Source organism: Hemiscyllium ocellatum, chromosome 39 (assembly GCF_020745735.1).
Source record: "Hemiscyllium ocellatum isolate sHemOce1 chromosome 39, sHemOce1.pat.X.cur, whole genome shotgun sequence".
Lineage (NCBI taxonomy): Eukaryota > Metazoa > Chordata > Chondrichthyes > Orectolobiformes > Hemiscylliidae > Hemiscyllium > Hemiscyllium ocellatum.
In genome coordinates this window covers 3,765,566-3,788,840 of record NC_083439.1, presented here as the reverse complement: position 1 = coordinate 3,788,840, position 23,275 = coordinate 3,765,566, and the positions used below count along the sequence as shown (strand labels likewise).

The 23,275-nt window shown below is 42.0% G+C and overlaps 1 protein-coding gene across 2 annotated transcripts in view; it reads left to right on the top strand.

Moving 5' to 3' along the window:
- The first annotated feature begins 371 nt into the window (after positions 1 to 371).
- Positions 372 to 23,275, top strand: part of LOC132834159 (FERM domain-containing protein 5-like) — a 243,112-nt gene continuing 220,208 nt past the window's right edge. For both annotated transcript variants that reach the window (XM_060852817.1, XM_060852816.1), the window contains exon 1: positions 372 to 473. In XM_060852817.1, the coding sequence (XP_060708800.1) occupies positions 372 to 473 (102 nt within the window). The remainder of the gene's footprint in view (positions 474 to 23,275) is intronic.

Here is a 23,275-nt window from a genome sequence, read left to right as displayed (position 1 = left end):
TACCGCCCACCCCTCGGCGCAATTGGTGAGTGCCCATGCCCATCAGAAAGGCTCCCGGCGGAGATTGGTGGAGCGGGCTGTCTGTCTGGGGGTCGCGGTGAGGTCGCTCTGCCTGGATACTTTGCCCTGGCCGCTCACGCTGCGCTGCGATGCGAGAGCATCAGCCCCAGTCAGATCCAGGGGAGATGAGGAGAGAGCAGTCCCTGTGCTCCAGAGACCCCGTCCAGCCCAGCGCCAGCAAGGGGCTGCAGCCCGCAGCGGGAGCAGGCAAATCAAACCAACAGTCAGAATAAAACCTCAGTCAAAAATAAACCCCCACAATAATCCGCCGCTGCTTCGCTCTGCTTTAAGGTGCCGAAACCCGAAGGAAGATGCTCAGCAGGTTAAGAAGCGGCAGCATCAGGAACCTGGACCGGGAGTTTGACTGCACAGTCAGGCTGCTGGACGATTCCGAATATTCCTGCACCATTCAGGTTAGTGTCATCCCGGCAGCCGGCACAAGGACATTCGCTTCGGATTCATTTGCAAGATGCAACCGCGAGTATCCATCAAACACTTTGCGCCTTGTGTAACTGCATGTTTTGCTGCTGTGTCTGTATGTGCGCGCGTGTGTGTGTTTTGATTGGGTGTTAATTTTTGTGTACAGATCGCAATCGTCTTGGCAACACTGCGAAGGGGCTAACCCACTTTAAATGAACAATATTCAGATAATCTCGAAGCCTCATTATATTTAGCAGAAATAAGCTTAACTTTTCAGCTGGAATGCCGGTTCCCCCATCACCCTCCTATTGACTGTTTTGATGAATCTTGACTAAGGTGGGCTTTTGTTTCAGAAACACTCATGTTGTGGGTGAAAAAAAAATCATTTATATCAGTTACCATCTGTGTGAAAAGTACCTATTGTGACAATGGTCTATAAATATTCCCTTTCTTGCCTATTTGTAGATAACAGTGAAGAAGCAACCCTGATTTCTCTTGGCATGCTTGGCATTGTTAGGGCACTTAGAACAGGGACTATTCCTGACGGATTAGCAGTTAACTAGGTAAAAATCCAGTCAGAATGAATTGGAAATCTTAGTTTTCCAAATGTGGTGATTACAGTCCAGTTCACAGATAGAACAGATTGTCTTGCTTTCAGAATTACTGCTTCCTGTACAGGCTAATGTAAGACAATTACGTTCACCAGGATTTATCAAATATTGAAATACCCAGTTTGAAAGTGTGTCGTGTGTCTGTCTTTATGTTGCTACTTTGGCTTTCTTTCAGCACTCTTTCCCAATCACTTTACCCCTTCCCAAATAAAAGCAGAAGGGGTCTGGCCGGCTCATGAATGAACTTGTGTGAACTACCTCTTTCAAACTGAAAAAAGCATTTCCTCATAATGATGGGTCTCTGCGCGTCTCTCTTGTGGTGGAGGTAGCATCTATGTCTTTCTGCATTAAAGGAGCACTTTTGCTGGATGAAGTGTCTTGCCTCAAGTCTTACCAGGAGTCGGGTAAACTCCCTGTGATGATGAAATCAGCTGGTGCTAAAAATCTTCTAGAATTTGCATGTTTATAACTGTCATTAATCATATTTCCAATGGCAAACTATTAAAATCTTGAATAAAACAGCTGGAAGGATGCGCTGTAAAAGTTAGTGCTGCACCAGATCAAGTTGGTGACATTGTATTATTCAAGAACAATCTGCATTGACATAGCACCTTTAACATAGTAAAATGTAATGTGGGGGGGGGGGAGCTGTCAAAGTTTGACACTGAACCAGATATTAGGATAGGTGGCCAAAGCTTAGTGAGAGAGGTAGATTTTAAGGAATATTTTAAAGGGAAGATAAAGAGAAAGGCAGAAAGATTTAGTGAGAATCTTCTGCTTTGGGGGTGAGACAACTGAAGGTGCAATGAGTGATGGAATGGTTAACCCTTTGGAAGCAGAAGAGTCTCAAGTCAGAGGACTGCAGGAATCTTGGAGATTTGTAGGGCTTAAGGTGGTTATAGAGATAGGGAAGTTGGAAGGCTACAGGAGACGGCAGAGATCTCAGAATTGCTGGATAGGACATGCTGCTGGAAAGATTGCCTCAACAGGCAATGTAGCATCCCCCAAGATGGGTTTTTGGAATGTAGGAACAGGACAGGCTGTTGAACCCCTTGAACCTGTTCCATTATTCTGTCATATTCTGACTGATCTGTTTCTAACCTCCATCCAACTGTCTTGGCTTCATTTCCTTGGCTAAAAAGATCTATTGATTGCAGATTTAAAATGATTAATTGAGTGAGCATCTTCTTTTATTTTGCGAGACAGCATTCAGTACTTCTATCTGGCTTTATGTTAAAACGCTTCCTAACTCCTCTCCTAAATGGCTTGGCTCTAATTTTAATGTTATGTTCCTTTGTCCATGACTCATTTCATCAACAGAAAGTGTTTCCTTCCATTAGCGATATCAATTCCTTTCAGAATCCTGAAAAATTCAACCAAAATCATCCTTCAAACTTTTGTTGCAGGAGGTGCAAGCCATGTTTATGTAATCTTTTATAAAACCTAACGCTCGAAGTCCCGATAATATTCTTGGTAATCTTGCACTGTATTTTTAAGGTAAGTATACCTGTTGTAAGTGTTGTGCAAAGTCTTCCAAGAATTGATCTACTTAGGGTTTTGTGTTGTTTGAGCAAAGCATCCATCTCTTCATATTCTAGTCGGCTGGTTATAAATGCTAATATTCCATTTGCCCTTCTGACTGATTTATGTACCTGACTACTATATTCCAGCATTTCATGTACGTGGGCACCTAAATCCCTATGTACCTCCACAATGTTAGATTTTCATTATTTAATTAATATTAGCAACGAGCTTATTATCGGTCAAAACCAGGTCTAAAATTGCTTGGGCAGTGTTGAAGTTATCTATAGTTTGTCCACTCATGTAATCAATGAGATTACAGATCTCTGTTTTTTGTCTGTATCACCAATCTTTGTAAAAACAACAAACGTGGATTTATATTTCTCAATTGTGTTATTCATGTGGCAATCACAGAGTATTAGCCTGATGAGAAGTCTCCGTTACAATGACAACTGGTATTTGAAAAGAACAGTTTAATGTGGAGAAAGAAAACAGAAATGGACAACCGAAAGCAACCCAGAAGACTGCCATCTTTTGTCACTGTCATGTTGCAGTTCATCTGTGTGATGAGAGAGGGTGAGAATGTGGCTGAAGAGCTTCTGTGCAGAGGAGATGACTTGGGGTGTGCAGTGAGAGAGGGGTACATCTGTGTGATGTACCTGAGAATGTGAATTATTTGCCTGTGTCTGAAATTCTGACATTCTGACATCGCAGTGCTATTCCTATTGGCATATTCAATAGAGGCATCCCCCTGGGTGGAACTCAGCTAATATCTGGACCAGGAATTCAGCCTCTGCGAGGGCATCAGCCCCAGTCAGATCCAGGGGAGACGAGGAGACAGCAGTCTCTGTGCTCCAGAGACCTCATCCAGCCCAGCACCAGCAAGGGCTGCAACCCGCAGCGAGAGCAGGCAAATCAAACCAACAGTCAGAATAAAACCTCAGTCAAAAAAAACCACAAAACCCCACAATAATCCGCCCCGCTTCGCTGTGCTTTACACTGCCTAAACCCGAAGGAAGATGCTGATCTTTTGGTCCTAATTCAGCCTCTCTGCTCTTTGCTCAGATCATGGAACATAGGCACACCAAGACGCCATTCAGCTTTGAAACTGTTCTTACAATTCGAAAGATCATGGTTAAACTGTATCTCAACTCCAATTCCCTGTCTTGTTTCTGTAACCCTTAATATCCTTGCCAGACCAAAGTATTATCATTCACGATTTTGAAATTTCCATTTGGACCCCTGTCTCAACAGCTTTTTTGGGGAGAAGCAGTTCTCGGTTTCCATCAGCTGTGTGTGTCATGTGTGCATTGCTTCCTGACATTACTGCAGAATGATTTAGCTTTAAATTTTCAGATTGTATTTCCAATCACAGGAGCAGTGTGTTGATTATCTTCTGCCTGTTTGACCAGCCCACTGAAAGCTTCATTCTAGCTGGGCTCTGACATGAACATAACTGACTTAATCAAAATAGCAACTCACAATTTAAATTGCAGAACTCTAATTGTCTAGTCTCACATCGATTATAAAAACATCATAAAATCAGTTGAAAGATAGAAAGAACCAGAGCCAATCTTTACACACTTATAAACATTTATTTACAGCAGTACACATCACAAACTTGTACCACCTAACATATAACCATAGTTTCTGTCTATGTCTTTAGGAACACAGGTGAATCCTCAGATAATCTCCACCATTTATGTATAATTAAACAGAATTAATATACACTTAACCAAACAGGTGAAATGACCACAGACACAATACATCAGAGAACATTTTCTCTCTGGAGGAAGTCAGAGCTGGGGGCAAATCATGGTGGCATTGAATCAAAACTTAAGAATACAGTTCAACTTAAATATTCAAAGATGTTGAAGACACAAGGAAAAAGCTTCTGTTACAGTTCCTCATGAATACCAAACGCAGTTCACCCATCATTCATATATTCACTGGCCTACTTTGACTTCTGGTTCAGAAATGTCTCACTTTAAAATTCTCACCCATGCTTTGAAATTTCTCCATGGCTTCACTCCTCCCTATCTCCCTAAGCTCCTCCAACCTGACAACCCCTGATTTTTCTGTACTGTTTCAATTCTTGACCACTTCCAATTGTAATTGTTCCACACTCAGAGTCCACACCTTTAGCAGTCAAGGTCTCCAAATTTCTTCACTGCACCTCCTACTTATGAAGTTTTTTAAACATATCTCTTTGACCAAACCTTTAGTCATCTGTTGTAAACTTTGGTGTCAAATTTTGTATAATAATGCATTGAGAAAGGCATTTGAACCTTTTACTGTGTTAAAGGTTTGGTTTAAATGCAAAAGTTGTTACTACAGACAAGAAAACAAATGTGAGAGAAAAATCACGGATATTGCTGTCTGGTTTGTAACTCACATACGGACTGACCTGTTCAACCTCTAGTAATGTTAGCCTTCGTAGGAGCTGCCATAGGAAATAAATCTGGCCATTATCAGGTTCAAGTGGGAAATTTCTTCTGAAGTCCAAAAGGTCGTGGTTTCTCATGAATCTTCTCAAAGGAAAGTGACCTAAACATCGCTTATAGCCCTGATACACCCTGATATTCCTCCTCAGGAGATTTTTAAAATTTCCCTTTCTACATACACAGAAGCGTGAACATATGTAACGGAACAGCCCTCTGCCCCATTACAAAATTACCCATGGTACTTTTACCTATTATCAGGGAAATTGTTCAATGTCTTATCAAAGGGCTGTCAGCTGTCCATACTAGGTACTTTATTGTCTCAATGTTAAGGAGCTGATGAGCTCATTGAGATTTTTGATGAACAGATTAATTGCAAGGATTCTTGTGGGAAATTGTCAAGTGCTGAAATAGCAACAAAAAAATTAAAGCCTAATCATATCAGTTTTCTAAAACCAGTGATAAGAGAATTGTGGAAATGTACTGGAGAGTCCACATCCACATCTCAGGAGCTGACTTCATCTTCCATTTTCTATCAGACTTGTTATGTTTTTGGGATTTTAAACAAATCAGTAAAATGGGTATTGTTGTGATAGGTTTTGCATTTATATGGATATGTTCAGGACTATCTCTCAAAGTTATTTATAACGAAAGGATTGCAAAGTCGGGTGCACAAGTCAGAGACACTTCCCAACCTGTCACCAAGGTCACTGATTCATAAATACCAAAAGACTTTAGGAAAACATTACAGCTAATACTCTTTGCTTTTTGGCAGTCAACTCACAATACATTTTTGCAGCCTTCTCTTCTTCCTTTAAGATGCTTTGTACCCCTTTTATGAACTTAAGTTCACTTGGTCTGGAGTCTTTTTCTATTGCTTTTTTCATGTTTCTTTGAGAACATTCTAGTGAAGCTGGGTGCGTTGTTTATACTATGATAAGGCAATTTGTTCAGTTAGGGACATTCTGCAAAGGTGGACATTATACAGAATCCTAGTTGGACCAAACAGTTGTACAGTGTTCAGTTCTGAGCACTGCACGTAGAAAGAACATGGTGGTTCATGAAGGAATGATTCCATCTTAAAGTAACCATTCGTACATGCGACTAGTTTTTTGCCGTGCATGGCAAGTTCTGGATTGTTGCACACCTGTGCACTCATACTGCTTTGACGGAATATTGGTTATATTACCTTGAACTTAGGAGGTTAAAGGGTGATTTGACTGAAATTTTCCTGATAATAAGGGCATCTAGTTAGGCAGTTAGAGAGAAACTGTTTCTGCAGCTGGCAGTCTACGAACAACAGACCTCTTAGCAATAAAACAAGGAAACATTCCTACACATAAAATAGAGTCATAGAGGTCTACTAAAAAGGCCCTTCAGCCCATCAAGTATGAATTGGTTAAAAACAAACACCTCACTATTCTAATCTCAACATGTGGTAAAAGTTTGAAATTCTCTTCTTAAATGTCAACTGATGTGAAATCAGTTATGAAATTTAAAACTGAGATTGATATATTTTTGTTAATCAAAGGTGCTAAGAGAAAAGGGGGCTTGTTTTGATTGTTTTATTGCTTGTTTTGACATATTTTATGTAAGAAGTACAATAATTTTCCACACCCAGTTTCTGACATCCCTCACATGCTGCAACTGCATTGTGTTCCCATTGTGATCTAACAGAAAAATAATCTGTGGAAATGGAATGTTCGTTTAATAGATTTGGAGGAATGGTTTGCTTATTGAAATGTCATGTGAATCAAGGCAAAGGTATTCTTGCTGTGTGTGTTTTGCAATGGCAATAGATTAATATATTGATTTTTCCAATGGGAATCCTGTGTATAACTGTGATTGGAAATTACTTTGAAATGACAATCTGTCAGAAAGCTGTTTGGTTTGACTTAGTGTATTGTTGTTTATCCTCCACACAAGCAGCATTTCAATCCTGTTTTCCCGCCCTGTTCCCAAATCCCTTTATTCTATGAGACTTCAATTATCTATTTTGATCTATTGGTAAATGTTGGTTTCTCAAGTCACTGATTCTGTATAAAAGTTAGTTCCCCCAGCTGTCTACCTTAAATCTCTTAAAGTTAATCTTTTATCCCTGTTCCGCTCTTTTAGACCCTTCATCTATCAGACTCGATTGCCCAACCCACATATTCTGTTCCTGCTCTTTTGCAACACCAGGAGATCTTGAAACATTTTGAAACCAATTAAGTACTTTAGAAATGCAATCATGAACTTGTGAACAGCAAGCTGCCACAACCAGCAATGATTAGATAATTTGTTTCAGTGAAATATAATGTTTGCTCTAGTGGTACAGTAGATAGCATTCCTACTCGTGAACCGAGAGACCAGGGTTCAAGACCACCTGCTGCAGAGGTGTGTAATAACATCTCTGAACAGATTCATAGGAAAATAAATTAAATTTTTGAAAATATAATGTTTCCTGAAAGCAGCAGAGCAAAGATCCGACATAGGCCAAGCACATGATAGCCCTTTTAAGATACCATGTGTGCAATATCACCACATGAAAGAATATACACTGTAGAGGGCCTGCATGTTTAAAATAATAGATCATACTCAACAAGAAAAAGATGGAATATTGAAGGTCATATATTGCTTTATATTACTCTGTGTCAAATCTTGTTTGATAACACTGCTGTGAAGTACCTTGGGATATTTTTACAAACCTAAAGGTGCCTTATAAATGCATGTTACTGTTATAGGGCAGACCATCATCCTTTAGGAGGTGTGTATGTGTGAAGATTAGTTGAGAATGGGATTAGCCTTGGCTATGGGACTTTTCATTGTTGAATAACTTGCTCAATACACAATGCCTCGCTCTCAAACAAATTGCAAAATGTTGATGAGTTACGGATGATATACGGGTGGTTGCACGGAACCAGTGGGGAACTAGGACGGAAGGAGACAACTTTGAAGTGGATTAAAGTGTTAAAATAATTTGCAGCATTTAGTTCCACCTGATTTCTGCAGGTCCATGTTTGCTTTCCCTGACATTATGAATCATATGCAGCGGTTCCTCTGTTAAAACCTTTTGTGAGGGAGTTTATTTTTTGCAAGCTGCATTCAGTTTTGCTGCCGCCTGGAATCGAGGCTGTGCATTTCCTTCGTGTGTCCCAGATCATTTTGAGGTCAAGGTTACTCATGATCCTGGCTCCATTATTAACTCTTCCTGCTTTGCAACTCTTCATTTGAGCTTGTCCTTATCCCTTGTGTCAAACTGCGAAAGCAGCCCTCAAGGAACAAGGTAATAATATCAAAGAAGCATCCTTCTGATTTTCCCAGAAATACCCCAAAGCTCCTTTTAATTTCAAATTTTGAACCCTTTTGTGTACTAATCCCTTGAGTCAATCTATGATGACGCAAGGGACATCATCAGATTGGAAAACCTTTTATCTGACTAATCCATCATTCTTTCTCCCCCCCCCACACACACGAACAACCCCTGCTCTCCTCTCTACCATCCCCTGAACTTATGAATTCACTCATTCATTGTCCTCGCTATATTGCCTTTCCCCAGAGTTCCTTTCTCCATGTCAGTGTTTTACTAGGATCACTGATTCCATTAATCCTGCCTGAGCCAATACATTACAGTCTTCCTTTGTCTCAATAGCACAACTCAAGAAAGAAATCAAACTGGTAAAAACTTAAAGGAACAGTTATTTATTGTAGTCATCATCAGAATTTAACTGAATGTTTTTGTTTGAACAGAAATTGAGGCAAATGACTGTAAAAAGCAGAGGGTAAATCTTTGGGATGCTGTTCAAAATGATACATACATTTGTCTCTGCCTTTTTCCTTTTGTTGGTTTGACACCTTGTCTGAGACCATCTGGAACTTGGGATTTGTTTGATGGGTATATAGGTTATTAAACATGTAGTGTTAATCAATGGGAACAGGCTAATTGCCTTAAAAGTAGTGAAACACTTACTTATTTCAAGATAGTCAGTGATGAAATAATCAAATTGCATTTATATGGTGTCTTTTCCAACTTTAGGAAATCCCAAAGCAAAAAAAGTATTTTTGAGGTATAGTCGTTGTTGATTATTTAGGAGTGGTATTCTGACCAGATGTGGAAGGGTGAGTGACTCATCTCTTTCTCAACCCCTCTCAGTTCGCAACAAATAATTTTAATTTATATTTTAGCCTTCAGCTAGCACATTTCAATTACAACATAATTAACCACGTCAAAATGAAGGACCAATTAATTACAAGGCTTATTTGAGTGAAAGATTGAGGAATATTAAACTACCACCCTGAGAAAAACAATAAAAGTAGACATGATACACACAAACACAGGTAAAAAGCTTATGCTGAATGGAGATGGGGTATCTAGATGAACTACAAAATTCAGGCACTTGCAGTTTTAAGTTTTTTGAGTCCTTGTAGAATGAGAATGACTTGCGCTAACTGTTTAGCTTGTTTCTTCAGACTTGCCAAAGGTTGGAGATATTCTTGAGCTCTTGAGGAATACTTGTTGTTTCAAGTTTTTTTTTCACTAGGCACTTCTGAGATTAATGAGAGAAGAACTTTCATTATCTTTGCTATTATCAGTCGTTGCTTTCTGTCACCTTTGCTGCTCTAAGGTTGCTGTAGATATTCAATTTCTTTGCAGATTCTAGTGCGTCATTGTTTCATTTCCAGTCGGATTATTGCAAGCAATCTTGCTTCTCTCATCACATGCAGTTATCCTACATCCTAAATTAACGGGAGTCACAAGTCTGCATTTCTTGATGCCTCACTGAGCTTCAATGCCTCCTGATAAAAATGTAAATTTTGTTGCAGCTGGTTTTGTGTATTTCATTTGGTTTCCCGAACTTGTCTCAGTTTGTGGTCAGGTGATCACAACAGCTGTTGTAAATTAGTACTTACCCTTCCCAAAATCTTTGTTTTCCCTGAGAATGTTCATGGACTAAAATCAGCCGATGGACGTTGGATATTGATGATGTATTTTTAAAATATAACAATGGGGCGTCTATTGATACACAGAAGATTTCACAAATAGCAATGTGATAATGAGTAGAGTTTTTTTTAGTGATATGGGGGATAAATATTGGTCTTTTTCGATTTTGGGAAGATGTTCTCTGCTCTTCATTTGAATCATGGTTATGGTATCTTTCATGTTAAACCAAGATATAAAAGCATTTGGTTTAATGTGAAGTATAGGTACATTAAAATGGGGGATTAAGGATTACTCCAGAGTTTTTTTTCCATTCCTGTGCAACACTTTATTGTGACAATGCATGCTACAGATTTAACATAATAACGTAACACCCCAGTCATCTAGTCACACTTTTTTGATGCACATCAGTTTTGAAAATCCCACACGAACAGACCAAATTAACAAAACAAAAAAATCCTATGGTCATACTTCCTGTGATATTGGTAAGTAACACCAATTAAATAATAAAGAAATTCAGTTTATTTGAAAATCTCATATAGATGTATCTAATAGTTCAGACAACAAATTGGAGGTATGGATAACTGTGCATATCTTCTGTATAGCATGCTTCTCTGGATTGCACATGGCATTTGGTCATATGGTTTCATCCTAGTCCTTGGTTAATTAGCATATCCAGCTTTTAAAGCAACACGGCTCTTAAAGTAATAACACTACATCTGCCTGCAACAATTCGTGTGAGGCGGGAGGAGGAAGTGATGAAGGAAAATTGACAATTATTATAGAACTGTCTCTGTAGAAAGTGGCAATTTCTTCCTCTTGGAATATTTTTGTGTGCATGTTGAGCTCATGTCTTTATTATTATTTTTGGGGTTGTGGGTAATAAAATCACTCTTTCTTTCACTGAAAGAAACCTTGCCATTCATTGGTTCTTTCATTTTGATCTATGTAATTATGTTTTAATTGAACGGTAACATAAACCAGTAGTGGAGCTTACTGCCTTTGACTAGTGGCAGGCTACATCGGTGGAAGTGGATTACCAGCACTTTGCATGGACTGCTGCAAGCAGAAAGCTTGGACAAAGTGCTAGGGGTATCTGAAAGGAGGTAGGCAAGGTAGAGAGTTTAGGAGGGAATCACAGAGTTTAGAATCCAGGCAGCTGACTGTACAACTGCTATTGGTGGATAAAGAATTTGGTGATGCTCAAGAGGCCTGAACTAAAGCATAGAGATGTCTGAGAGTTGTGCTCCCCACTGACACCACAATTACCTGCCCTGCCTTATTTCCCAAGAGTAGGTCAGGTTTTGCACCTTCTCTAGTAGGTACACCCACATACTGAATCAGAAAATTGTCTTGTACACACTTAACAAGTTCATCCCCATCTAAACCCTGATCACTATGACAGTCCCAGTCTATGTTTGGAAAGTTAAAATCCCCTACCATAACCACTCTATTATTCTTACAGATAGCTGAGATTGCCGTACACATTTATTTCTCAATTTCCCTCTAACTATTAGGGGGTCTATAATACAATCCCAATAAGATGATCATCCCTTTCTAATTTCTCAGTTCCACCCAAATAACTTCCCTGTACATATCTGTCAGTTTTATAAATTATTTGGCTATGAAACTTCTCCCTAAATGCAGATGTAATGTTATTCTTAAGCAAAAACGCCTCTCCCCCGCCTCTCTTGTCCCCCCTTTCGATCCTTCCTACAGCATCTACACCTTGGACCATTACGCTTCCAGTCCTGCCCATCCCTGAGCCATGCTTCTGCAATTGCTATGATATCCCAGTCCCATTTCCTAACCTTGCCCTGAGTTCATCTGCCTTACTTGTAAGGCCTCTTGCATTGAAATAAATGCAGTTTAATTGATCATTCTTTACTTTGTTCCTGCCTGCTCTGTCTGTTTGATTTGCTCCTTTTCCCAACTGAACAACCTCTATATAAGGATGTTGCCAGGGTTGGAGGATTTGAGCTACAGGGTTGGAGGATTTGAGCTACAGGGAGTGGTTGAACAGGCTGGGGCTGTTTTCCTTGGAGCGTTGGAGGCTGAGGGATGACCTTATTGACGTTTATAAAATCATGAGGGGCATGGATAGGGTAAATGTGCAAAAGCTCTTCCCTGGGGTGGGGGAGCCCAGAACTAGAGGGCATAGGTTTAGGGTGAGAGGGGAAAGATATAAAAGAGACCTAAGCGGCAACTTTTTCACGCAGAGGGTGATACGTGTATGGAATGAGCTGCCAGAGGAAGTGGTAGAGGCTGGTACAATTGCAACATTTAAAAGGCATCTGGATTTGTATATGAATATGAAAGATTTGGAGGGATATGGGCTGGGTGCTGGCAGGTGGGACGAGATTGGGTTGGGATATCTGGTTGGATTGCACCTGAATTGGAAGGGAACTAATATATTGGCGGGGAGATTTAGAATCACAGTCGTAGAGATGTATAGCATGGAAACAGACCCTTTGTCCCAACCCATCCTTCTTACACAGGTCGCTTCTACCCCAGAGGAGATTCCAATGAATCAAAAATGTGAACCCTTCTCGCCTGCACCAGCTCCTCAGCCACAGATTCATCTGCCTCATCCTCCTACTCCTACCCTCATTAGCTTGTGGCACTGGGTGTAATTCAGATATTAGTACCCTCAAGAACATACTTTTTAAATTCCTGTCTAACTTCATATATTCCCTCTTCAGAATCTTGTCCTTCTCACTTCCTGTATAGTTAGTTCCAGTGTGTATAATGATCTCCTGTTCCCACTCCTCTTTGAGAATATTCTCAGAGATATTTTGATCCTGGTTCCAGGGAGGCAGCACACCATTCTGATGTCTCGCTGTCAGCCCCATAATCATCTGCTTGTGCCTCTAACTAGAGAGTCCCCTATCACAATTGATCTTTTGGAATCTGGCGTACCCCTTGATACATTAGAGCCAGTCTCGGTACCAGAAACCTGGCTGTCAATGCTACATTCTCCTGAGAGTCCATCACCCCCTACATTTTCCAAAACCGCACACTTGTTTGAGACAGGGGTAGTCAAAAGAGACTCCTGCACTACCTACCTCCCTCTCCTACCTTTTCTGGAGGTCACCCATCAATCTGACTGTACCTTTGGTTTATCTCCCTGCAACTGCCATCCGTCACATTCCCTAGCTCCTGTAAATTCCTCATTGCCTGTAACTGCCACTCCAACCAATCCATGTGATCCAATAGGATTCGCAAACAAACACACTTTTTGGGGACATAATCATAAGTAACATGGAAACTCTCCCTAATCTCCCACATCCAACATAGCGAGCAATTTATCTTTATGACATTACAACATCCCAAGTTTCATATTCAGTCACCCCTATGCTGTTCTCCATAATAATACATATCTGGGAGGGGGTGCAAAGCCACGTTGGGTTCGAGCAAGCCGTTATGAACAACTCCCATCAACATTACATTTAGGCAGGTATTAACCTTGTGATTTAATGAGACAGTTCTGCCAATGCTTTGAGCAATTTTGGAACATCTGTAAAATGAAAAGTAGGGCATGAAGGTGTTTACTGTCCTTCTTATTTGCACATTGACAGCACAGCTGTTTAAAGAGGGTCATGAGAAGATCTACAAAGAAAAGCAAGGGGAGAACAATGTGAAGCTAGCTAGCTTGCAATATTTGTCAAATACTAATAACAGTCAGTTCACACATTTGCTTTCTCTGAAATCTGGGGAAATAGTCTTTGGCAGCTTGTGAGGATTTTAACCCTTGGTTGTTGTGCTGTTGGCAATTCCCAGAAAAATGTTGTTTTGACAAGGTTTGATTACGTCGAGAGAGAAAAAGACTGTTTGAGATGGCTTCTGTTAAAAACCACACACTTGAATAACAGGATGAGGCTGTGCCGAAGGATTCGGTTTTATTTAAGAAAACCTTTGAGATGTGTTTTTGGCTTGGGGTTTACTGAAGTAAATGTGAATCAATATAAACAGATTGAACAGCAATCACCAACTTCAAAATATTTCAGAATATGTGAAGTGCTTCAAGTTATTCTGGGAAATTTGATGCAGTGTTTAAAGAGAAAAGAAAAAATACCATCCTGTAGCACTTTTCACAATATCCAAAAATACTTAACAGCAATCAAGGACTTTTAAAGTATTAAAATGTAGCAAGCACAGGAGTTCATTTGCACACAGCAAACTCCTGCAGACAGCAATGTAATAATTAACAGTTAATCTTTTCTTTCTCAGAATGTGATCGTTGAGGGATAAATATTGGTCAGAGGAAGAACTCCTCTGCTTTTTTTCAAGTAATATCTTAGACAGAGGGCTGACAGGGCTCCAGTTTAAAATTCTCAACCAAATGTGATAGCACCTCTGACAATACAACATTTTCTTGGTACTGACTCTGGGACATCAGTCTGATAATGAGCTCATGCCTCAAGAATGTGTCTAAATCTCATCCTCTTCTGTGTTGGAGCAATGTGTGTGCTACCTGGTGAGTCATGGCTGAAACCGTGTTCTTTGAAGAGTAATTACTTGTTCCTTCTTCCTTCCCTGGGTGAGTGATTGAGATTACTGAAACTGTTCATTCGCTGGACTGGAAGAGCAGTTGTAGATATATCACCTTTCTATGAATGTATAGTCCTGACGCTAAATTAGGAAGAGACAGATTGGCAACTAGCTAATTAATTACAAAATATGCAAGTAAGCTGAACCAGAACAGATGAAATTTAACACAGGCATGTAGTACTGCACGCTGGAAGGGAAGACAGAATGAATGAATTTTGAATTGCATGAATGGTGTTCAAATAATTGCTAGATTGGATTCAACACTCAGCGTGACCAGCCAGTGAAGCTAATGAAATGTTGAACTATTGTCTCAACAAGATCCTGTGAAGGAATTTATTCTCAAACAGACCTCAGTTCACACCATGAAAGTACTGGGGCCCATTTGAAAAGATGGCAAACGAGTTGTATTTGGTTGCTTTCTGTTGATACTGGAAATGCACCCAAAACACCACTTCATAAAGTGTCCAAAATGCCCAGATTTAACATGGCCATTGGATGTCCAGCTGAGCCCTATTCACACGTTGCATTGGAACTGCCCACTGTGCACCACATCCATTTCAAACACTCCCACAAATGATGGAAAAGACGGAGCTACAAGTCATTGCGGGATTAGTTTTTCTGGGTCCCGGATATTCCGGTATTTCTTGTGAACAGTGAGAGAGAAGAAGGCAGATAGGACATTTGGTAATGGTTTTCAAAGTCATGAGTGGGCTGGACATAGTAGATAGTGAGAAGCTGCTCCCGCTCATAAAAGTAACAAGAACATATACACAAAGGTTGATGTGCAAATGAAGCAAGGGTAACGTGAGAAAATACTTTTTCACCCTAGCAAGTAGTTAGTGTCTGGAATGCATTGCCTGGAAATGTAGTGGGGACAGGTTAGGACAGCCTCAAATGATTATTTGGATAGAAATGGTGTGCGGGGATATGGGGGAAAGGCAGGAGATTGGCAGTAGGGAGCTAGAACTGTGTAGGTTTGACAGGCAAAATGGCGTCCTTCTGCGCAGTAACATTTCTGTGATTCACCTTCAGATTAATGGATGCTGTACAAAACTTAGGTTGTGTTAATGTCAGCAGTTTGTGCATTGAGGCATTTGTGAGCTTGTATGTAATGCAGTTGATATATTGTTATCAGTGTTTCCATTGTTGGTATAAATCCTCACTGAGCTACAGTCATTTCTGTACAATTCCTAGCAAGCTGAGGGCAGTGATATTGGTTGTCAGGTTGTGGAGAAAATGTGGTGAGATTTTACAGACTGAATGCAAACTGAAGTAAAGATGATTCAGAACTCGGAACACGGCCAACAGAGCCCATGCAGATCAAACCTGCAGTGAGGCAAATGGTCAGACACACCAAGCTCGCTAGTGATAGCAGAAAAAAGGTTCAAACATTGCAAATTTAAAAATAAACATGGAAAGTGTGGAAGTGCACAGCAGGTTGAAAGAAAAGAAAATATTAATGTTTTGGCCAGTTCCGATATGCCACAGCGAGAAACCACAGTGACCTCCTCAGGAGGCGGACACGGGCTGCAGCAGACAGGGTACCCGTCATTGTCCAGTACTTCCTCGGAGCTGAACAACTACGCCATGTTCTTCACAGCCTTCAATACGTTAACAGTGAGGATGAGCACCTTGTCAAGACCTTCCGGTTTCCTCCCACAGTCCAAAGATGTGCGGATCAGGTGAATTGGCCATGCTAAATTGCCCGTAGTGTTAGGTAAGGGGTATATGTAGGGGTATGGGTGGGTTGCGCTTCAGCGGGTCGGTGTGGACTTGTTGGGCCGAAGGGCCTGTTTCCACACTGTAAGTAATCTAATAAATAGAACCTTCACCACACCTCCAGTTCTCACCTTTAAACAACCATAAACCTTAAACAGATCATTGTTCGCAGCAAACTGCCCAGCTGTCAGGACAACAACGCCATACAACCCTGTCATGGCAGCCACTGACTGCAAGGTGTGTCAGAATATCACACAGCTACCACAATTACCCGTCGGGACACCTCCCACCGTGTATGCAGTGAGTACTCATGTGACTTGGCCAATGTGGTCTATCTCATACACTACAGGCAATAATGCCCCGAGGTATAGTACATTGGTGAGACCGAGCAGACGCTATGACAACAGATGAATGGACACCGCACAACAATCAACAGACAGGCGTGTTCCCTTTTAGGGTGTAGGTTTGCTCGCTGAGCTGTAGGTTTGATATCCAGATCTTTCATTACCTGGCTAGGTAACACCATCAGTGGCGACCTCCAAGTGAAGTGAAGCTGTTGTCTCCTGCTTTCTATTTATATCTTTCTCCTGGATGGGGTTTGTGGTGATGTCATTTCCTGTTCGTTTTCTGAGGGGTTGATAGATGGCATCTAGATCTATGTGCTTGTTTATGGCGTTGTGGTTGGAGTGCCAGGCCTCTAGGAACTCTCTGGCATGTCTTTGCTTAGCCTGTCCCAGGGTAGATGTGTTGTCCCAGTCAAAATGGTGGGTTTTTTTCATCCGTGTGTAGGGCTACGAGAGAGAGAGGGTCGTGTCTTTTTGTGGCTAGCTGGTGTTCATGTATCCTGGTGGCTAACTTTCTTCCTGTTTGTCCTACGTAGTGTTTGTGGCAGTCCTTGCATGGAATTTTGTAGATAACATTGGTTTTGTCCATAGGTTGTACTGGGTCTTTTAAGTTTGTTAGTTGACAACAAACTCGCAGTCCTGGACGTCACAGTCGAAAGAAAGGACAACGGAGAACTGCAAACCTGCGCATACAGAAAACCGACAAACACTGACCAAATACTCAACTACACCAGCAACAGTCTCAACACACACAAACAAAATTGTATTAGAACACTATTCCAATGAGCCACCACACACTGCAGCACAGACGAACTTCGGAAAACAGAGGAGAACCACCTATACAACGTATTCAAGAAGAACGGATACTCAAAAAATACAGTGTGCAGATTCCTCAAGAACAAACCACGACAAGCAGACCAAACGCAGCCAGAAATCCTAACCACCTTACCATATATCAAAGAAGTTTCAGAAATGACAGCCAGACTACTAAGACCCCTTGGAATCCTAGTAGCACACAAACCCACCAACACTCTCAAACAGAAACTAACAAACTTAAAATACCCAGTACAACCCATGGACAAAACCAACATCATCTACAAAATTCCATGCAAGGACTGCCACAAACACTACGTAGGACAAACAGGAAGAAAGTTAGCCACCAGGATACACGAACACCAGCTAGCCACAAAAAGACACGACCCTCTCTCCCTCGTAGCACTACACACGGATGAAAAAAAACACCATTTCAACTGGGACAACACATCTACCCTGGGACAGGCTAAGCAAAGACATGCCAGAGAATTCCTAGAGGCCTGGCACTCCAACCACAACACCATAAACAAACACATAGATCTAGATGCCATCTATCAACCCCTCAGAAAACGAACAGGAAATGACATCACCCCAAACCCCAGGAACCCCGTCCAGGACAGACATATAAATAGAAAGCAGGAGACAACAGCTTCGCTTCACTTGGAGGTCACCACTGATGATGTTACCTAGCCAGGTAATGAAAGGTCTGGATATCAAACCTACAGCTCAGCGAGCAAACCTACTCTCTAAAGCTCAACCTGAGCTACAAACCTTCACAAACCTTGCAGGAGTGTTCCCTCCCAGTGAACACCAGTGGCCCAGGAGATTTGGCCTTGGACCTTCGGGTGACCATCCTCCAAGGCAGACTTTGTGACAAGCAACAACGCTGAGTGGCTGAGCAGAAGCTGATAACCAATTTCATTACCCATGGGAATGGCCTCAACTGGGACCTTGGGTTCATGTCACACTAGAGGTGACCCCACTGCATGATATACACTCTCATATACACACACACACTCCTACGCAGACCCTTTCTTATACACAAGCTATCTCTCATATGCAGACACGTACACCCCCCACACTCACAGACGCATACCCCTTCACACTCTCTCACACACACACACTCTTAATCAAACTCTCTCTCTCTCACACACACACACACACACACACACACACACACACACACACACACACACACACACACACACACACACACACACTATCGCATGCACTCACACCCACATGCACACTCTGCTATTCCGACATATGCACACATATAAGTTTATGGGGTGAATTTGTTTTTGTAGAATTACATTTTATTTAGCTCAAAAACTGCATGAATCCATGTAAAATGCTGTAAAACTATACAGAGGGCTTGTCAGTCTGATTCAACGTTGGGACACAGACAGACAGACTGTTGTTAGAAAAGCTGAGCTATCTTGAGAATGAAGTTAAAATCACACAGCACCTGGTTATAGTTCAACAGGTTTATTTGGAAGCACTAGCTTTTGGAGCGTTGCTCCTTCATCAGGATCTTATGATTCTGCTCCACAACCACCTGATGAAGGAGCGTCGCTCCGATAGCTAGTGCTTCCAAATAAACCTGTTGAACTATAACCAGGTATTGTGTGATTTTTAACTTTGTACACCCTAGTCCAACACCGGCAGCTCCAAATCTTGAGAATGTAATTTAAAAGAAGTCCTGGGATTTACATATCAAAGAACAGAAATAGCTTATCCCATTCTAAAAGATGAAAGATTTAATCTAAAATTGTTTACTGTATCATATCTCCATGATAGTGGACTCCTTTGGCTATAAATTCTGTGAGCATGATCTTAACCTCCACAAGCACCTGAAGAAGGAGCAACATTTCAAAACCTATGCTTCCAAATAAACCTCCTGGACTATAACCTAGCGTTGGGTGATTTTTAACAATATTTTCTTTGACACACATATTAAACAATCTTCTTCTTAAATATCTACATCCTTTGAGGGAACCAGCATGAACATCAATAAAGAAACCAACAACAACTACCATTTATATTGTGCCATTAACAATGTATATCTGGAAACACCATGTTGTTTTAGAGCAGCTGGAGATACAGTAACTTCAAGGGAAATGCGGAGAGCTGGAAACAGCACCGTATCCTTGCTTTTGTGGGATTTCAGAAAAGTGTGTGACACCATAGACAAGTCTCTAACTTGTAGAGGAAATGAGCTATCCTGTCAAACTCTGCAGAGCCATGCAGCTCTTCCTGAATAACATGCATGGCAGATTTGAGATTAAGAATTGTAGGAAATAAAGCTGTGTCTTAGTCCCTACTGTAGTATCTTTTTCTCTATCCTGCTGATTTATGGTTGAGACTCGAGAGGTCTTTCAGCTGTGACCTCTTCATGTGGAGGCTATTTGGCCGGTCATTGGGTTCACTTTCTCTCCATTAGCTTTTCTACACAGCATCCTTAGAGCAGCCCATTTTTACTGAACCCCCACAACCTCGAATTCCAACTCCAGCTCTCATCCTTTACCCCCTTAGCCCTGTCACTACAGATAAGTGCTGCCTACCATCGTGCTTCACAGTCCGATGTTTAGATTAGACTTACAGTGCGGAAACAGGCCCTCCGGCCCAACAAGTCCACACCGACCCGCCGAAGCGCAACCCACCCATACCCCTACATTTACCCCTTACCTAACACTACGGGCAATTTAGCATGGCCAATTCACCTGACCCGCACATCTTTGGACTGTGGGAGGAAACCGGAGCACCCGGAGGAAACCCACGCAGACACGGGGAGAACGTGCAAACTCCACACAGTCAGTCGCCTGAGTCGGGAATTGAACCCGGGTCTACAGGCGCTGTGAGGCAGCAGTGCTAACCACTGTGCCACCGTGCCGCCCACACAGTGGAGGCAACAGTGCTGGCACCTTCTCCCGCATCACCCTATGCCCTCTCGTGTCCCCAGTATATCTCAAATATTCCCCCTTCATTATAATTGTCCTTAAGCATCCCAGACAGCTGCCTCCAATTCACAGCACAGAGCCTTCCATCCCCTGACCACTACAGGTGGCATGGGGCGGCACGGTGGCTCAGTGGTTAGCACTGCTGCCTCACAGCACCAGGGTCCCAGGTTCAATTCCAATCTTGGGCGACTGTCTGTGTGGAGTTTGCACATTCTCCCCGTGTCTGCGTGGGTTTCCTCCAGGTGCTCCGGTTTCCTCCCACAGTCCAAAGATGTGCAAGTCAGCTGAATTGGCCATACCAAATTGCCCATAGTGTTCAGTGCATTCATCAGAGGGAAATGGATCTGGGTGGGTTACGCTTCGGAGGGTCGGTGTGGACTGGTTGGGCTGAAGGGCCTGTTTCCAAACAATGTCCTCAAATACCCATTCATTCCACTGACACCCAGAACTGACTGTGCTCCAATCCTGTTCAAATTGGATGGATAACCCTAAATATTACTGACCTCCTTGCAACTCATTGACTGATGTCCCACTAATTCCATAACCAGTGGCAGTGGACCTGAAAGACTGACTATAGTCGACATGCCAGACTGTAGTGAAATGAACCGCCAACTCAGACTGCCACAAGCAGACATCGAACCATTTCCAAGCCCCTGGACCAAGCAGGGACACTGCCTTAACTGATTACACTTAAACCCCTTGACTGACGAACAGCAGACCCCTCAACTGAGGATTACTCCCATTCCACTTTGAGATATGGCCATTTGGGTGAAGTACATGCAGGTAGTTGCTGTGTAGGCAGCACAGGTTGATTGACATGACAAGTTGGTTGGCTTTGTTTCTGCACTAAACTGCAATATAAGACAGAAGTACAGTGATCCTTCAAACTGCAACTCAGGAGGTAAAGTGCTAACTGGTAAGGCAAGGCAAGGTTGGGGTGCCATGAGCATCCAGGTAGATGTTAAGTGTATGAGCACTAAGAGCGCAAGCACATAGCCCTGAGATGCAGCCTGGTCCAGTCCAGTCCCTGTGTGCAAAATGTCGTTGCAGCAGTTTTGCAATGAAATATACCAGTCTGCTCCAAACTGCGGCATGGTTTTGTAGAAGCAACCTGTAATTGAAGCACAGTGTGCCATCATGGTGCGTAAAGACTGGCACAAGTCAGATGCCAGTGTCTGTGGATGTGGAATATGGTGGCCACTGCTCTGAGATGTTGCTGACCAGTGCCCAAGATGGAGGTCTGGAGGAGCAAGTGGTGAGCTGGAGTCACCAGGTACCCGCTCTGACTTGCATGTGGGGAGTTTTTTTAGACTAGATTCCCTCCAGTGTGGAAACAGGCCCTTCGGCCCAACAAATCCACACTGACCCTCCGAAAAGTAACCCACCCAAACCCATTTCCCTCTGAATAACGCACCTAACACTACGGGCAATTTAGCATGGCAAATTCACCTAACCTCACATCTTTGGACTGTGGGGGGAAACTAGAGCACCTGGAGGAAACCCACGCAGACACGGGGAGAATGTGCAATCTCCACACAGACAGTTACCTGAGGCGGGAATTGAACCCGGGTCTCTGGTGCTGTGAGGCAGCAGTGTTGACCACTGAGCCACCGTGCAGAATCTTTGGTATCTAATTTCTATCAGGTAAGTGTAAGCATCCTGCCTATTAATGACTCAAGATGAAGCAATTGAGGGAATAATGAGCAATAATCCTTGTTCTATGTCTCTCATCACACATGGATGAGAATCTCATCTGAATACCTCAAACTTACTTGGAAAATGGGACTTGTTTCTCAACTTCAAGAAACAGCTTGCTCAACTTCTCACATGATGCTTCCAAATTTATCCCCACGGCCCACATTAGTTAAGGCCTGGGGAGACTCTGCCACAGATTCAGAAATATAATATAAATAAAATTGAGAGATAAATACTGAGCAAAGAAAACCTTTTTCACATAAAATGCTGAGACTTCAAGAAAGCCATTTTGTCACCAGGTGAAATTTAATAAGTGTGACAACAACTGATAATTGAGTACTGAGTAATTAGAGAATTGCTTTTGACATGATCAGCAATTCTACATCATGTGTTGAAGTGGATTGCATTTAACCCGTTGTGAATCTGTGCAATATGAATATATGTGAAGGATATGGTTGATTAGGTTTCCATATAGTGGAAGCATTTAGGGAATATTCTGTTCAATTAGGATTACAGGCAGAGTGAGCGATTCCAATGGGATTTGTGTCAGTCTTCTGAGTTGAGATTGAATGGGCAGAGATTGAAGTGTCATGACCAGTTCATGGTCTCACATTTTAAAATGTCAAGGCCCTCAAGTGGAGGTTTGCTAGAATGGTACCAGAATTGGATAAATACTTGAAGAGGAAAACTTTGACTGGGCTTTGGGGAAAGGGCAGGGAGTGTGTGGATTTAGTTGGATAGTTCTTTCAAAGAGTCAAATGGCTGAAAGTTCTCCTTCAGGGCTATCCCATTCCATGACGCTATTGCAGTATTATACTTAAATCAGGTGGATATTTTTAGATGCTGAGTTTCCAGTTGCCTGCCACTTTAACAGCTCACCCTGTTCCCAGCCAATATCTCTGACTCAGGTTTGCTGCAGTGCTCCACCAATGCTCAGCAAAGCTGAAAGAACAATACCTCATTTTCCGTGTGGGAACCCTGCCATCCTCTGAAATTAAAATCAATTTTAGGGCTTGAGAACATGTCCTTACCCCAATCCCCACACACCGGGCTGAGACGTTACATAGACTTCTACCATATACAATCCATTGTCAGCCAGTAATACTCCCCATTAGCAGCTATTCATTCTCCCAGACTGACCTTCACCCACTCCATTATCTGTCCAACTGTTTTTCTCTCACTTTGGGCTTAATCTCCATCTATCATTTATTCTGCCCTCTCC